This window comes from Myxine glutinosa, chromosome 12 (genome assembly GCF_964187855.1).
Source record: "Myxine glutinosa chromosome 12, kmMyxGlut1.1, whole genome shotgun sequence".
NCBI classification, from domain to species: Eukaryota; Metazoa; Chordata; class Myxini; order Myxiniformes; family Myxinidae; genus Myxine; species Myxine glutinosa.
The window spans coordinates 75457538-75476427 of record NC_136272.1 but is presented as its reverse complement, the minus strand read 5'-3'; the positions used below and the strand labels follow the sequence as shown (position 1 = coordinate 75476427).

The 18890-nt window shown below is 41.4% G+C and overlaps 1 protein-coding gene across 9 annotated transcripts in view; it reads right to left on the bottom strand.

The window, feature by feature from the left end:
* The window catches only part of LOC137415094 (CLIP-associating protein 1), a 208179-nt gene that overhangs the window by 22667 nt on the left and 166622 nt on the right, over positions 1-18890 (bottom strand). For 5 of the 9 annotated variants that reach the window (XM_068100652.2, XM_068100653.2, XM_078766028.1 and 2 more), the window contains 6 exons: positions 13763-13906; positions 11677-11814; positions 11189-11295; positions 8770-8908; positions 5024-5174; positions 4162-4358 (listed from right to left, as the gene is read on the bottom strand). In XM_068100652.2, the coding sequence (XP_067956753.2) occupies positions 4162-4358; positions 5024-5174; positions 8770-8908; positions 11189-11295; positions 11677-11814; positions 13763-13906 (876 nt within the window). The remainder of the gene's footprint in view (positions 1-4161; positions 4359-5023; positions 5175-8769; positions 8909-11188; positions 11296-11676; positions 11815-13762; positions 13907-18890) is intronic. The other 4 variants (XM_078766027.1, XM_068100654.2, XM_078766031.1 and 1 more) reach the window with 1 other exon arrangement.

Here is an 18890-nt window from a genome sequence, read left to right as displayed (position 1 = left end):
TCTCAGACTGTGAGAAACAAGATTCTGTGGGCTTTCATGTGTCTTTCTTCTGGAAAAATAAAAACCTTGAAAAAATTTCTTCTGAACTGCTTAAGTCATTGATGCAAATCTTCATACACCTGATCGACTATCCATGGGGATTATAGTGTGACTCGCGGGGTCACCCGTGGGAATCCCACGGGCATGGATGTGTGTGACATTTCGACATATTGAGTTAGATGCTGCACATTCATTTTTACAAAATGGTTACTGGCAAGTCATCAGATCCAGAAATGGTGTAATGAACACAATTTATTTATTTCACATAATACGTGACCCCTCACTCCTCTCCACCTGACACTCTCCTGTCTCCACCTGACACTCTCCTCTCTCCACCTAGCACTCCTCTCCTCTCCAATCCCTCACATTCCTCTCCTTTCCAATCCCTCACCTCTCCAATTCCTCACACTCCTCTCCAATCGTGCCTCACACTCCTCTCCAATCGCTCCTCACACTCCCCTCCAATCACTCCTCACTCTCCTCTCCAATCGCTTCTCACTCGCCTCTCCAATCGCTCCTCACTCGCCTCTCCAGTCGCTCCTCACTCGCCTCTCCAATCGCTCCCCACTCGCCTCTCCAATCGCTCCTCACTCGCCTCTCCAATTGGCTTTCCTCGTCTCGTTTCTCTCGTTTTTCTCCCGTCTCGTTCTTTTTCTTGCTCCAAATCGGCCCGTCTCGCCTGTCGGAATCGGAAATCGGCCCGTCTTGCTTTCGTGCTTGCGCGTAAATAAATTGTGTTCATTACACCATTTCTGGATCTGATGACTTGCCAGTAACCATTTTGTAAAAATTAATGTGCAGCATCTAACTCAATATGTCGAAATGTCACACACATCCATGCCCGTGGGATTCCCACGGGTGACCCCGCAAGTTTGCATTGACGTTCGTCGATGGACTCGTTCGCCCGTCTCATTCGCTTTCTTGCTACATCCTGTTCAAGTCTGCGTTCTTCATCGATCGTCTCATTCATTTTGGAAATAGAAGTTTCCACGCAGCGCATGAATTGTCACGATCCTCAAGAGGAATTTGTCTCGTAATCATCAAATGATAAATGGCAAGTAACTTATATTGTGGAAAATTAAAGATTTCAAATAAACCTATTTAAAGTGAATGCGCACATAACTAATTTAAAAAAACGAAGAAATATCTCTCGGTAATTTCCTGAAACATATTTTACTTCCGGATAATAATGTTGAATGAAATAAAAACGAAGAAATATATGTCGGCATCATTGTTGACGTTTTTGTGATGACTGTCATCAAACAAAAAAGTAATATATCTTAACGGAAAAGCAAAAGCGAATTTTTAATATATATCGACACGTTGCCGTCGGTGTCATGTTGGGCGGTGTATGATACACCATGACGCGATTTTAAAAAATATATCTCTGCATTTTCCCGCGTGTGTGGAATGTTCTCAATTATTGCTGACACCGAGTCTAAAACCATCGATAAAAATGAAATCATATGGTGAGTTAGATTGGAGATAAAGGCGTGAGAGAGACTCAATGGCCTTGAAGTTACAGGCGTTTAAGAATTCATTTCGTTCTATAAACGGCAACTTTCATTGGATTTTCTTCCCGTTTTTTTTCAACCGAGTCTAAAACTATGTCAGCGACTGTGAAAAATGAAATGATATATCGAATTTGATTTGAAATAAAACTGGGAGAGAGAGCAAGACACCACGGGCCTACAAAACAGGCCTCAAAGCTATGCGAGTTAATAAAATGGTGGATATTTGTTTATAATTATATGAAGCCACTCCCAGAATGGGTGGAGCTATGGGTGGAGCTACTCTGCAAACCGAGTAAGCCACACCCCGGACAGACACCCAACAGACAGACAGAATCATCTACGGCTATTATAATATAGATAATATAAACATCATAGATCACATGTTTTGGTAGCCATATTGGATTTAAGCCAAAACCTTAAAAAAAACATCTGCTCTCAAACCACCCAACCAATTGACATGAAACTTGATGAAATCGACTTGGCATGGAGATTGGGGATACAACAAAAACGTCATTTGTCACATTGTATGGCAGCTATATTGGATGGAAGGAAAACAAGTGAATAAAAAAATTTATGCTAAATTAAAAAGGCAACATCCCTACATAGAGAGTACTAGCGTAGTCTCTGATATTTTTAAAACTCTCTATGAAACCGATTAGCCTATTGTTGCGACACTTTACACATATAATTCAATACCACTGGGGTATACAGTATGATAATGATGGCATAATCAGTCACGTGGTTTAGCAGCAATATTGGATTCAAGGAAAAACTAAGATTTTTTTCTCTACCAGACCACATGACTGAAGACATCATCTTTATTAAACTATGTTCCCATGGGGAGTCAATGACATCCATCAAGTTTAATTTATCTTCGTTGTGCTGTTTCAGAGAAAACATGTGAAAGGTTTTTCCTTTAATCCAATATGGCTGACAGGCCACGTGATCGATGGCATCATCATTATCAAACTATATGCAGCAAGGGTAGTGGATCATATGTGTATGTGTAAAGTATCGCATCTACAGGTTAAGTGGTTTCAGAGAAATAATTTTTACAGCGTAGCCCATCGGGCAGAGCCGTCTAAAACAGTGTTTGTCCGTCTGTATGTATGTATGTATGTATGTATGTGTGTATGTATGTATGTATGTATGTATGTATGTATGTATATGTATGTATGTATGTCCCCTCAAATGTATATCAATCAGAGCTGAGAATATGGTCACATGACAGGGTTCATTCATTCATTCACAGGGTCATGTGATTACGTCTGATGTCATTACGGGGGTGCTGCGGCTGACTCTCCACACACCGCCATTTTGATTTATATGTTGTTAATGCCGAACATATCATCGAACCTGTAATATATCACAATCGCCATGCTCTACCTTTACGTAATCGCCAACGGCACTCAGTAGAGAGCATACCTCATTCAGTGCAAAACACACACAAACTGATTGTTAAAATGACCATCAAATATCGAAAGCATCGGCGTTACGTCTCACCGTCCGCTTCGGCCAAATTAAACCCAGGATTCTTAATACAGTGGTATCGTTTCAGTAGTATCATTTTCATAGTAATAATAATATTATATTAAATATAACCATAACATTTTAATCCCAATGTCGTGAATGGAAAGTTGATGGATTGAAGCAGTGTAAAAGCAGAAGTAAGGAATTCACCTCGGTTTTTGAAAAATAATATAATTTTCGGAATTATAACGTAACGTTATTATGATAGTAAATCTAATCGTAACACTAATCCCTTTGTAGTGACTGCAACGTTACTGAAGGTTAAATATATATCTTACATATTTTAAAGGAGCAGAAGTTTTGTGTCCAGCCATCATGCTACGTCATTACTTATATGATGTCATTATGGCATAAACACCCACTCACTTCGAGAGCAGCAGCAACGGTCATTCCTCTTTGGGGTATATAGATTAGTCTTTCTATGATCGGGCTCAAGAACATTGGGTGTGTGTTCATTTACCAAGTTTCTTGTGGAGAGATCGCCAAGTGGTTAAAGCATTCGAGCAAGCACTCCATTCAAAACCCTTAAGGAACGGCTGGCTTGGCAAGTGGCTAGCTAGCTGCTTGGTAAATGAGCACACCTCCCACCCTTGTGGGGTATATAGATTACAGTAGATCTTCGCTCAGTTCTGAAAGTAAAACTTACCTCACGGATATCGGGATTCCTCCAAATTTCTTTGTTTAATGTTATAAACAGCATTAGTGACTGTTTAAAAAGCTAATCATGTGTGTTTGTGGTTTATAATATTTTACAAGCCCGGCTACGCCGCTGTTAGACTTTTGGTCTTGTTTTAATATATACCTGGAAACCAATATGGCTGCCACACTACATGAATGATGACATTTTACCGATCAAACGTTTATCCCCATAGATAGTTGATGACATACTTAAAGTTTTGCATCGATAGGTTAAGTGCTGGGTGGCTTGGGCCGTGACATAACTGCACACAGTTACAAAGTGCGCTTCTAGTTTTATATTATTGCTGGTTTTTTTTAAGGGAATAAAAAGGATGACATTCAAAAGCTGTGAACAAGCAGTAGTTGTAAAGTGCAAATGAAAGCAACAGTCTTGTCTTACCTCTTTATCATTGAGGATTTCCATAAGCAAAACCATGACGTTTTTGAAGTGCTCATCCCATAGTTGTAGCGAGTTGTTACGTGCGAGTTTATGGAGACTCCGAAGAATGCTCCTTTTTTGGTCTGGCTGGGCGATACTGACATTACTCGAAATTTCCTTGAGCTGCTCCACAACCGCTTCCCCCTCCAGCAGAAAATCTACACATTCCAAACATGGACCAATAACGACATTAAAACCCAGTGCACAAGAACACATTACTGCAAGAGCATGCAGCTATCCTCATGCAAAAACTAGAATGGCACTCAGTAGAGAGCATACCTCCGCCAGGTGATCAGTTTACGTTTTGTATCCTAGAGTAGACCAGAAAATCACAATACAGAATCACATTTAATCAAAATCATCCGTCCACAACTTTTTGAGATATCCTGCTTTGCATCGTTTTTGGCCCGATCTCCCAATGGTGAAGAATCACTTAAAAAATTCTACTAGCCGGATCCAGATTCGGATCTTCACCAAAATTGAATCGATTCTTCCGTGTCACACACAATCCGTCTATCAAGTTTCGTCCAAATCCGTCCATAACTATTTGAGATATCCTGCTATATGTTGGTTTTAGCCATATCACTCAATGGAGAAGAATCACTTTAAAAATTCTAGTAGCCGAATCCGAATATGGATCTTCACCAAAATCAAATAATTTCTTCCTTGTCACATACGCTAGATATCTGCCAAATTTTGTCCGAACCCGTCCACAACTTTTTGAGATATCTTGTTCACAAACAAACGGACAAACAGACAGACAAACAGACAGGGGTGAAAACATAACCTCCATCCACCTTTAGTGGCTGAGGTAAAGACTTACCAAAAGTGTTCAAAGAACTAGATGACACCAGCCCACTGCGTGGGATGCTCAGTTCATGCAGTGAGGGCGTGTTGAGAAGAGAGGTCTTGTTGTCAAGAGCCAAGCGGCCAGAACTATCCAGGCTGTCTGCCATTCGTATGTCCAGAGGGTTCTAGAAAGGTTACGCGTCATTGTGAAACTTTGAAGAAAGAAGCGACGTGTTTGAGTTGGGGGTTGAGGGGTGGAGTTTAATTGTTGAATATAATTTGGGAACCAATGAAAAAAGTTAACACCATGTACAAAACAAGAATATATACCAAACTTGGACAAAGGAGGAGGTCATTTGGCCCATTATGCCCGTGCTATATTAATTTAATCTATTAGTTTATCAGCTTAATTCCTCTGAGGGTGGGTGATGAAGGGGGTTGTACGAGATGTATACAATTACCCATCCATACATCAGATACCTACTTGTCCTGCCAATGTGTACCCCTCTTGCCCTAGTTTCCCCACCATCCCTAGTTACCCATCTAAATCTATCTACTGCTTCTGTTGCTGTAAAACACCGCTCTCCCCCCTTCAACAGCATTGGCTTATCTACAAACTGGCTGAAAAAAAGAAATCCTGCACTAGATTTAGAAAACCCTCATTTACCCTGTATTTTCCCTGTTCCAGGATCCAATCTATCCCTGGAAAAATAAAACCTCTATCATCAAATCTTCCCTTACCACATGCCTTACATTCTACAATGGTTAACTACATTTTAATCAGTGTGGGAACAAGTAATTAACAAATGAACTAGTTATCCAGAATGTAAAATAAATACAGTGCTTAACAAAAAGACAATACAGTAAAACATCGCCATCCCGCGGGGGGTACGTTTCTGTAAAAATCCGCGAATGGTGAAATCGCAAATGGCGAACAGTTTCTAACATGCAAATCAATGAAATACGTTCCAGTCTCACAACGTACAAGTACAAAAATCATTAATAAATTAAAACGTTAAAAAAAAAACCCACCTTTAGAGGCCATTTTCCCCCGCAAAGCGGGGGTTGGCCTTTTTCGGGCACCGTGGTTGTTGTTGTTTTTGTTGGTCCCCTTTTTGAAGCAATGTTTTACGGCCGGATGCCCTTCCTGCCGCCAACCCTGTTTGTCGCCTTTTATGACAAACAGGGAATTATCAGTGAACTGGTACTCAATTAGCCGACCTCGGAAGGATGACAGGCTGAGTCAACCCCCCTGGCGTTAATTCAGCGATCGACCGGGATTCGAACCCAGGATCCTCGGATCCTAAGCTGGCACCCTAGCCGCTAAACCAACACCAGGATAAATTTTTTAAATAAATTAATTAAAATTAGGATTGATAAATCCTAAATCCAGGATTTTAATAAATTAAAACGTAAGACATTGAAAAATAAAAATTAGAACAATTGAGTAAAATAAGATCAAATAAGTAACATTTACCATCAATAACGCTTTTCTGCTTCGAGTACCTGTGCAGTACAGCACAGTACTGTGATCGATCTCCCAGGAGCGACCCATAGTTCCCTCACGTCTAATATAATTTAATTATTTTGCCTAAGAGAAGACAGGACCGCGCAGTCTTCCATCATGTGTTTTGTTGTGTGTGGAGTGGCCTGGCAGAGGTTGCAAGGTGGGTCCCTGACAGGAATCCCTTTATTCTTCTTCACCACGATCTATCACCCTTCTTATTTAACAAAAAATGTTAAATTAAAGAAAATAGTTATCCAAAAAATGAAAGTGTTTAAAAACTTTTGAAAACCAAACGAGTTTAAGTGGGAGTGGTTCAATATTTCGCGGATACGTGGGAGTATCGGCATGGAGGGAGAGAAAGGGTGTCCAAAAGGTAAACGTAGATACGCGAAAACACGGACCGTGGGGTTTGACTGTATTTGCAAAACCATGCAGTACAACCATGAAATATAGAAACAAGTGATGCAGAGTGACTGTTCCAGGTACACATCACACAGTGTTCATGCTTGATGGTTTTGGGGATGTGTTGCAGTGGCAATTACAGGATCGACAACAACGATGACAATATATTAAATAAGTATGGGACACCAACTGGGAAAGAAAATGAAGACTAAATGGTAGCAGATGTCAGAGGTAAGGGTCAGACTGTAAATAAGGAGTAAGGTGTGCGTGTCTGATAGTGAGTAAGAGTGAGTGTATGTGAGTGTGTGTGTGAGTGTGAGTGTGAGTGTGAGTGTGTGTGTGTGTGTAAAAGAGAGATAGAATTGTGAGGAACAGAAATGAAAAAACGAGATGTGTGTGTGTGTGTGTGAGTGTGTGAGTGTGCGTGTGAGTGTGTGGAGGCGGGGTGCGGGGGGGGGGGGGGGGGGTGGAGGAGGAGGGAGGGGTGGTTGTGTGAAGTTATGATAAAGAAAGGTATGGTCAAGTTTTGATGAAAAAGGTGTTTTTGTTAATTAGGTCACAGTCCAAAAAAAGTAGGTGAAGGATGCTAATTAAATATCAGTTACACAATTTCAAAGCAGGTCCACTATTATGCCGCAAGAACATCTTGGAAGGCAAAAAGTTTTTTGAGATTGCACATTGGCAAAATTGAGCGATGACAAAAAATGTGTTTTATTTTTTCAGACCACTATTTGACCTTGACCTATAACTTGGGAAGGGTATGATGTAAATTAAGTGTAAATGCGCCATGCTCTAGTTTATTGAGAGGGTTTCCTATCGGACAAACCTTAGTCGAGTTATGGCGAAAAATGTTAAAATGTCTATAACTTGGTCATGACCTTAAAAATTAGGCCAAGGTCAAAATAAACTGTCAACTCCGCATAATTTTTATTTCCATTCCTGATGCAAAATTTAATTCCGAAAGTCCCAGCCTGATCCGAGATACAGCTCAGATATTGGTAGAAATAAGGGATAAAAACCGAAATGGAGGCTTACTACTCCTATTGGTCTAAGATCTTGACCTTTAAACCCAGAGGGATACGATGTAAATCAAGCATAAATGAGCCTTGCTGTCAGCTGCTTATAGAGGTCAACTTTGTTTCGATTGGACAAAACTTGACCGAGCTTTGGTGAAATGTTAAAATATGTATAACTGGTTTATGAACTTGGAAAAATAGGTCAAGGTCAAATACAATTATGTCAAACCTTGCATACTTGGTATTACCATTATTGGTGCAAAAGTTCATTGTGAAAGTCCTCATACATTGGTATAAAAAAACCTAAATGGTGGTTCAGTCCTCCTGGAGGTGTAAGACCTTGACCTTTAACCTGGAGGGGTATGATGTAATTTAAATGTAAATGCACCATTGCAATAAGCTATCGAGAGAGGGCAATTTTGTTCTGAACGGATAAACCTCAGTCAAGTTTTGGTGAAAAATGTTAAAATGTCTATTAGGTAGGTAATAACCTTAAAAATTTCTTTAAAGTCAAAAATATGTCAACCCCACATACTTTCTATTCACATTAGTTATGAAACATTTCATTCCAAAAGCCGCAGCCGGCTCCAAGATACAGCTTGGAAATTTCGGTAATTGGGAGTGCGGGAAAAAAAAATAGGAAAAGCAAAATAATTTTCTAAATGGTGGTTTAGTATTCCTAGCGGTCTAAGAAACTAAGTGGTACCATTAAAACTGGGGGGCACCAATTGCAGAAACAAACCCGACAACAGCAATGAGCCTTCCCCTATCCTATAGGGGGAAGCTTAATTTAAAATGTTAGTTTCAAATATATAGATAGTTTCACCTCACTTAAACCCTCCACACATGACTCACCACATCATTACACTTCAGAGGTTTTGATAGGTCATCCTGGCTGTTAAAGCGCAAGTTGTGAATGGCCTCTGTGACGCCACGCAGAGAACTGTAAATATCGTCAGAGTTCATGTTCTCGCTGTCGAAGTCCGTGTTACTGCTGAAACACACAGAGCGCTATTGACTTCTCATTCCACGTCATTACACATTACTTTGCATCATTACACATTAACATTACTCATGGTAAGTAAGGTAAAGGACGAAGACTTTCGCAAAAGAAAGCAGTTGCATTTAACATGCAGATATGATAGCAGTAAAAAGGAAAACTTGGGCATATGTGGCAATACCAAAAAGGATAAACTGTGGTGGATATGTTGCAATTTGATTAGAACAATAAACAATGCAATACGTGTTTCAATATAAAATCACTGATAATCTAATTTTATTTAAAAAAACAAAAAAAACAAACAATACATACAGTTCCTAAAAGGTTTAGGAAAACCACCTTTAATTTGGAAGGAATTTTATTACAGCATATTGTTGCGGTTCTGAGAAAGTGTACATATTTGATTAATAAAGGTTAAAGGTTTTGCCCTCATAGTTAGTCCACATGCAACACGTAGGCCACCTTAGAACGTTAGTTATTTCATAGTATATGTGAGATAAGGCCATTTCCAATAGTGATACCTGCGTTGTGTAAAATAAATAAATAAGAGTAGGCCCCGTTCATTTTACAGCCCACCCTCCAATCGACTCCATTGCGCACCATCCAGTCTGCACCCCATGCCCCATTGCGCCCATCCAGTCTGCACCCCATTGCCCCTCGCATTAGGATGCTCAAACCAGCCCAAATGCCACGAGGTAAGGCCTGAAAAGGGGGCGGAGCACGAGGTCGGGGGTGTGGCCACGTCAAGCAGACATCAAGGGCGTAGCCGATAAAATCCCAACAACCAACCAGGGCTCAGTGGGCATGGCCTAAGGGGCGTGGTCAGTGCACGTCGGGCACATTCCAGGGGATTCGCTGGGTGGCGCTATATAATCGCGCACGCAAATCCCTTCCACAGGACTGAAGGAATTGCGCTTGGCTTTGTAAGAGGACTTATGCGGTTTATGAGCACTTGAGGATATTCGCGCATTACAAAGGACTGGGGAGTATATGCGCTTTACAAAGGACGGGGGAGTATATGCGCTTTACAAAGGACTTGCACGATTGCGCTTTGATCAAGAGGACTGTCACTGCAAGGCATTGATTGCAAGAACTCGTTGGGGGTTTGGCTTTGGGCTTGCTGAGACCGCCGGTATAACCGCCAGCCGGTTCGTTTATTACGTACGCGGCTAAGCCGTGAAATAACCGCCCAGCCGGACTCACCTCTCCCCATATAATTGTCCGCCCCGTGCCAACGACACGCGGAGAGCTTGCCTGCCGTCTACCATCTTCTTTGTGGTACGAGTCGGGGACCGGAGCGAGCTGTGGACGCCATCCCTGGACCTTCAACCCCAACCTTCTACATCCCCGTGTGAGTGTGTGTGTGTGCGGGCCCGTTTGGCCAGGGGATAAGTTAAGACTGTTTTTAAGGCTTCACAGTGTGTACTTCTCCTTCTTCCTGTGTAAATAATTAATAAACCAATCTGTTCTTCCTTTTCCTCTTGATTCGACCGTTTTAGTGATTTCTCCATTGGGTAAACGTGGCACGATTAGGAACCGCTCCAATCGGGTTAGTTCCTGTTAACGGCCCGAATCGCGGCTCGCTATCGCTCGGTGTCCACTAAAACCGTGGTTCGGGTGGGGTTATTTCCTTGCTTCCTGGGAGGGGCTGGTAATTAGGTAATAGGACTAATTCGACCTACCACCCTATTCAGCGCTGACTGGAAGGAACGTAATAGCCCCGGATCGTGTCGGCTAGATAAAAGACAAGGGGATTAATCCCCCCTTGGTAAGGGGAAGGCCGACGTTTGAGATCCGCAACAATATATTTGGGAGGTACTCTCGCTCGTCATCTCACTCTGCTGCATAAGATTCGGCTAAGAGGTGTCAACCTCGTGGGTCATGAGTTGTGCTCTTCTCTCGCACCACTTTCATATCGTCAATCTGTTGCTTCCCTCAATCTCTTTTATCTGGTCTTAACCTAAGCTTAACTTAGGCTGGTCTTAACTAGCTATGAACAGGACAATATAAAACAAAAACCTATCATGGTCGGACGGATGGATGGATGGATGGATGGACAGCTGGACGGACAATCCAAAAACATGATGCGTCCGGCAACTTCGTCGGCAGAGGCATAAAAGTGATTAGTAAAAAATTGATGCAATCATACACTAATGTTTACCCAAAAGACACATACATTAATCAGTGTTTGTATGCCATTGAGGGTTGTGAAACGTGCTGTTACATGCCCATGTGATAATGCGTATGTGACTGTGAAGTAAAAGAATGAAAAACCTCAAAGGCAGAGAATCCAAGGAGGAAAGTTTGTGATGCATGAGGCTTGACCGACTTCTTATCCCAGGAGAAATGGCCATACGACTCTCTACAGTTCCACTTGGGTTCTATAAACAGTATAATAGAAAGCACAAATGGAAACAGATTGGGATCCCACAAATCCAGGAAACTTTCAACCTAATCAACTAACCCATAAGTCCAAACTTCCACGAGAAAAAAAGTTTTACTACGCTAGGCTGATAAGCATAAGTTAGAGACAATGTGAGGAGTTTGGTAAATATCTCATTTAAACAAGTCGAGTTAGGTTGACAATGCGAAATAACGTTTTTAGCAACGAAAAATTCCTGACGTCACAACCGCTCAAAGGGTCATATTTATTTCCCATTGTCCGATACATGCAAAAGATCTTTCCCAGTTCTTGTATCCCGAGCACAACATGCAGGATTACTCTGTACGTTTCCCAAAAATCGTCCGAGTGCAATGCTTGCCTGGGAGCTGTTGCTGCGCACGTAGTTGTGCAAAAGCTTTGCGGCAGCGTCTTGGAAGGTTTTAGGGAGAGCTCCGAGCAGCATGGTATACATGGGTGTGTTCAAATCAAAGAGAGATATGAGCACTGCCTGGGCAGCCTGGTTGAAATAAGACAATAAAGGAAAAAGTTATGGACAAAAAAAAAAAAATTACTCATGGATGCAGTTATAACAATATTGAACTTGAGAGCAAGTCTCAAGCCAAATTCGGTGATATAATAAGACTTCTCATCGCCATCGTTAAATCCCCTTCAGCAAAACTGGATACCAGAATTTTTAAGTTGTTCTCGTTTCGTATGCAGCCATCGACCATGATTCAAACTCAGGATTCTAGGATCTCAATCAAGCCAGCACCCTAACCGTCAAGCCAACACCAGGATAATTTTTAAGTGATGCTTCATCATTGAGAGATAGGGCCAAAAATGATATCTCGCACGATATTCCAAAAAGTAATGCACGGATTCGGACGAAAATTGGCGGACGGGTTGGATGCGTGACAAGGACTAAATGATTCAACTTTGGTGAAGATCTGAATCTGGATCTGGAAGCGGATACTATAATTTTTAGGTGATGCTTCACCATTGAGAGATGGGACCAAAACAAAATGTAGAACCACCTTTATAGGCCATTTTTCCCCACAGGGCGGGGGTTGGCCTTTTTCGGGCACCGTGGTCCCCTCTTTGAAGCAATGTTTTATGGCCGGATGCCCTTCCTGCCGCCAACCCTGTTATAGTCACCTCTTGCAACACACAGGGAATGACCAGTGAACTGGTACTAAATTTGCCGACCTCGGAAGGATGACAGGCTGAGTCAACCCCCTTGGCGTTAATTCAGCGATCGACCGGGATTCGAATCCAGGATCCGAGGATCCCAAGCCGGCACCCTAACCGCTAAGCCAACACCAGGCTTCCCAAAACAATATATAGGATATCTCAAAAACGTTGTGGATGAGTTATTTTCAAGGAGACACAAAAAGAGGCGGTTTTTTTCAAGTTTAATTGTAATATCTATAATTACAGTTACTTTCTTATATTTTACATACACGTGCACATCTAATTCCAAAGCTAACGTATTTTAGGTACCAGTAAATTTTCTGGGGTGCATGTCCAAGTGCTACAGACCCCTACAGGGAGAAGGGCGGTGTTCCCAATGTCGTTATAACGCCAAATCGATCAATGACAACTTCGTTCCAGGCACCCGTTATTTAAAGATGAAAGTATTTAATGATACACGTATTGAATACATTAATGAAAAAAGCAAATCGCGTCGTTTAAACGTCGTCTTCCCATGGAACAGGTGCCTGAAGAAAAAGTGACGCCACTTCCCTGAAAAGACATTATATTTTATTTGTATATTCATATCCTTTAAATTGTAAGATTGTATTTAATCATGTTTTTATATCACCAAGATCTGTACAATATGTAATTTTATAAAATTATAATGAAATGTAAATTGCAAAAGTACAAAAACATTGTTGGTGCAGTTTTGACGACTAATCCATTATTGCTATTTCCACGGACACTTAAATCTCAATTACAAATGAAAGCAATTGAACATATTTACAAACGCTTACATCACTCGAAGTGATTAGTCCGATGACATCATTACAGGAATTCCAACTGCTGCCTGGTGTTATTGATGGTACACTGTGCCACCTTTGCTTTCTCAAATATAGTTTATAGTAACTGAAAAAGCAATGGGATAAATAGCATCCTGGGAATAAGGTATGAAATGGGGGGATGGGGAGAATGGACAGGGGGGTCCTCATTGAGAGTTATGTGCGTAATATTTAGGGGGGTCTGTTGAAGTCTTACAGGGAGGTGGGGTGTCAGATTTGGGCAAAAAACGCCTTACGTAATTTTGAATGGCCCATCGATACCAAAGCCGTGTTGGGTGCTGGATACATGGAGATCATGTATCTCTCGGTCATGTGAAGAGGAAGGCTGGCTTGTGGGTTATACGTGCCTGAAATTTCGAGAGCACTTTTTCCCAAAGGGTGCAGCTTATTTGCGTGATAATATGGTAAGTAAAAGGTCACTGCTCGTACCTTTCTCACATCCAAGCTCTTTGGCTCCGACGTCCACGTTATGATTCGAGACATCGCCAGGCGAGCCTCACTTGTGTTGGCAAAATCATTTGGCTTCATGCGCTTGGATAGCTTTTCAATGTACCACAACACTGCAACCTTCATCTGTAGCCAACAAGCACAAATCAACAATCAGTTTACATGCTTTTCACAGTGTCAAAAAACAACCACACAATATGTGGGCACTTCTCATGAGCTTATTATTTGTTTTCTTATTTTTATTGATTTATTACCTTTTTTGAAAGTTCAAAAACAAGATGACATATCGGAGAGAAAATTCAGAATACAAAATATTTCAAACTTTCACAATAACATATATTTTCTTTACTTTTTCAACAATAATTGATGAAAGGTCATAAAAAAATGTTGCCGAAGGACACCCTCAGAAATATTTCGTACTTCCAGGGCAGTGGTTTGCCACCAGCACACCTTACCCTTACACCATCCAGTGAGTCAAGGTGGAGGGATTGGCCGATTGGGGGTCGGGATGCAGTGGGTGGGTACAGCAGGATGTCACTACCCCAGAAGTAAATGCATGAAATAGTTCTATAATACAATCGCTGATCACACATTTAAATAACATCTGGTCATGCCAGTTGCAAACCCGGATTTAATGACTTATACATGATCGTGACATGGTTATGGTGCAATGCTCCTTGCTCTGATACAGGACTGGAAGATGGTTGTGTATGTAATAATAACAAGAGCGAGACTTGCTTTGCAATACTTGTCTCCTACCGAGGTGATATTTTCTAAGTCCAAAAAGGGCATAACTGAAAAATTGACACAATGCCCTGAAAATCAAATTTGTTCTGTAACTTATCATAATGAAGCCATGTACCAGTTGAATATGTTAAAGGGTATGGAAAAAAAATTCTGAAATACCACAGGTGGGACAGACGGAGAGACAGACAGACAGAGAGCAAACCTATAGCCCCCTTCGGGAAACCGGTAGGGGATTAATAATTGGATTTATATAATACTAGGGCATGCCCGTACTATATATGAAGAGTTCAGGCGCAAAAACCGATAAACGCCATTTTTGATGAAACTGAACTATGTTTACCGAAGTATATGTTTCAATACCTCCGTTTCAGTAGGCAAATCATTTTCTCCCAAAACCGGATCGCGTCCACGTATTTTAAGATACAGCCCATGTCATTTTGATGGGTTTCACCTGGAATGCACAGCAGAAAATCTTGATTTTCTCATTTCAGCAAAAATGGATATATCTGTTTTTGCATCTGAACTCTTCATATATATCTAAAATTATATCCCCCCCCTCTATTTACATGAAATGGTTTGGTCCAAAGCGAACGGCTTGCGAGTACGGTGACAATCCCCCCCCTCTATTTACATGAAATGGTTTGGTCCAAAGCGAACGGCTTGCGAGTACGGTGACAATCCCCCCCCTCTATTTACATGAAATGGTTTGGTCCAAAGCGAACGGCTTGCGGAGTTTGGTAAAGAAATCGCCATAGCGTGCACAAACGCGCAGGAAAGCGAAAGAATCGCAAAGTAGTTTTAATTAGTTTTAAAACATAGTTTAACGCCAACATAGTTTGCCAACGTGAAATAAATGAATACGCTCTCAAATGTGCCGTCCGAGGCAGAGTCTGTTCGCCACGTTCGGCACACGTGATAGCTCGCTGCTCTCTGATTGGTTGAATCGTTTTTTGGACATAGCTCGCTAACTACTTGTCCGATTAATATGAAACCTTGAAAAGGCACATCCTCGGGTCCCCAGCAATATACCTGGCAAGTTTAAAGTATATCGGACCCGTGGTTGTCGAGAAACAGCGGTCACAGACATACAGACATACATACATACATACATACACACAGAGATTACTGGAATTATAGATAGATAATGCCTTTTGCCCATTGATACAAGGTGCTGAAATAAAGAGAAAGCGAGACAAAGGGAGGGGATGGAGGATGGTGTGGGGAGGGAGGAGATGATTCTTGATTACATCTCTTCAATTATCTTACCCATTCTCCAACTCTTGGTACTCTGAATTCTGTGGTGAGGCAGTTACTTTAAAGCAACTTGCATTGTCCTCCTGGTAGGAAAATCCAACTCAAGACAACCTCGGAATAAGTGTGTCTACTCTCTGGATGGTGTGCAGGTAACCACCAGGTTTTATATGGTAGTCCAAAACCTGGTGGTCCAACATATAAAACCTGGTGGCCAGGAAACAACATCTGTCGAATCTCAAGAATGAGCTTTCAAACTTGTCTCCCTCATATAAAACCTGGTGGTCTCTTGTCAAGACTTTCACCCTCTGCTTTCGCCATACTTTGTCCTCAGAGGTAACTGCAGGACGCACACGGTGCACCAGCAACCCCCTCCTATTGAAACTGCCTAAATCCAGAACCACTGCTCACCTCCACTCATTTATTTATCTTTTATACCACATGGTGGAACCACCTTCCATACTTTCTTCAATCTCACTCTTCCCTCCACTCTTCAAGACAGCTGTTCAACACCATCTCAAGTCATCGACAATCCCAAATCATATTTTCTGCACCTGTTAAAGCACCCCCCACCCTCCCAAAATGTTTGCTTATGTATCCATCTTATCCACCCTTTGAGTTCTCCATTACCCCTCATTACTCCTGCCAGGGAGTAATGCATTCGATCGTGTCTGTCCGTGTGTGTGTGTGTATGTGTGTGCGTGCGTGCGTGCGTGTGTGTGTGTGTGCGTGTGTGTGTTCGTGTGTTTGTGAACAAGATATCTGGAAAAGTTCTGAACGGATTTGGATGAAAGTTGGTGGGATGATTGCCCTTGGGATAAGGAAGAATTGATTAGTTTTTGGTGAAGCTCAGGATATTATTCCGGATCCAGGAATTTTTTTACCATTGGAAGATAGGGCTCAGCAGCGGCCACCCACGGTGGGAGTATGCGCTCTACTGAGTGGCGTTCTAGTTTTACCTGCATTCCTTGTTTGTCCGTCTCCGTCTATTTTCTCCTTCCACCCTGATGTTGGTGTTTCCCCTTTCTCCTGCTGTTCCCTTTTGTTATGTTGTGCCCAGATTTGTTATGCGTAATAGTGTTTCCACGAGCGTAGACCATTTAGTAACCCCCACCTCCTCCCACCCCCTCCCCCCATCCCCATTCAAACAATGCCCCCACATTTGCAGATTCCACATTCGCGGCATTTTCCAGGAATGTACCCCTGTGAACGTTGGTGTCCAACTGTACATAAAAATGCAAAACGACATTATTAGATTTGACAATTCTGATTAGATCTCGCACCCCCTACCCAACCAATATACAGCTCAGGATATCATCAGTGTCAGCAGAAAACAACTTGGTACCAATTTGGAGGCAAAAATACTTTATCTGAAGTTCCCTATACCTGTTTCGAGTGGCCATCTAGCAGCAGCTGGGTTGTGAATACTGGAACAAGTTGTGCAATGTCGGCTTTAAGTTGTTTTCTTTTTTTCATTTGAAATCTTAAGCCGCAAGTGTAGCAATTCATTGGGATCATGCCAAACGCTCGTCTATTAATCCAGTGGTTCCCAAGCTTTATGGGTGTGTGGAAAGCTTCTGAACTGAACGCCCATATATTTTGCGGATCACCATTTCCATGAATGCACACGTATGTTGTAAGACTGACCACCTCTGGAGGTTTAATGCCTCCCTACAGCAGATTTATCAGTTTGCTCTTTTGCATTGAATCAATCTTCCCCATCATAATAACATGTCTAACAGGACTACCATAGTTGTGTATATATGTGTATATATATATATATATATATATATATATATATATATATATATATATATATATATATATATATATATATACAGTAATACCCCGGCCTACGTCATTAATTGGTTCCATAAGCTGTGACGTAACTCGGTTTTTGACGTAAACCGGGCGTAATGCCTTTTAGCTCTTTCACGAGCCTCGATCTTGTATACAAAAACAAAACAAAAAAAAAGCCTTAAAAATGCCTTAAAATGAAAACAAACACCGTAAAACTAGAGTAAATAACTCGCGAAAGTATATAACTATCGCTAAACCTTAAAGAACACTAAAAACACATTTTAGTCATATTTTTTAATGAGTAATGAACACAATTAATAAATGAATTTGTAAAGAATAATAAATAAAATTAATAAGATTATGTTATTCACCTTAAACATGGCGTCTCTTCTGAACACAAACACACATTTTAGCAGTCTTAGCCGGCGGCGCTTTTTCAGTGACGTATGCGAGAATACGTTCCCTATCATGAATGATGGTCGATACCATCGACCGTGGCAGCCCTAAGGCATAGACCTTATCGCGAATCGGTAAATATCAACAGAGGGCGCTCCACCGCAAAGCATGATGGGATCGAAAAGGGGGCAAAGGTAAACACGAACCCAGAAGAGGAAGCGTCTGTCTACGATCGACGCTGTGTTTACGGAAAGGAAGATGGCTAATGTGAAAGAAATTCAGCGTTTTTTGGCATTAAAATCCAGCGATTTAAAGAAATATTTGAGGGAAAGGGGGGTTCCCATTGGAGAAGAGAAACAACCTGCTTATGCAAGAACAGTTCCTGAATGTTGAAACCTCGATCGGCCATACAAATATCGCAGGGCTGGAATTTGTCTACAATGTTCTTCATCTTTACAATTTTTTTGTCCGACGTGTTTCCTCCTGTAGGTATGGAAATGTATGAAATTGTTCCGCTAGGTGTAATACCAACAAGGCACTTGAGAGTAGGTCTTGACTTATATTGGCTGTACACTTGCGAACAAAACTTGGGAGACGGTGCTTTGTCCTAATCCAAAGCGAAATACGAGGTTCTCCTCGCGAAGATTAAGCCGAAGCTTCATGAGTGTCATGAGTAGTTGATCCTCTAAAGATTGAGATCGCTTAACTCCGAGTTTTGTAGTATTGTTTATTTGCCAGGTCTTGTCTTCCATTGATAATTTCCCCTTATAATAATGAAGATTCTGTGCATGAGGGGATACTTCTGCTAATAACCACTTAAACAGGTCATAACTAGGTAAACCTGTATAAAGTTTCACAAGTTCATCACAGTTTGCTATGTCCGAAACAGTAAGCTTCTTGTTACATACTGCAATGG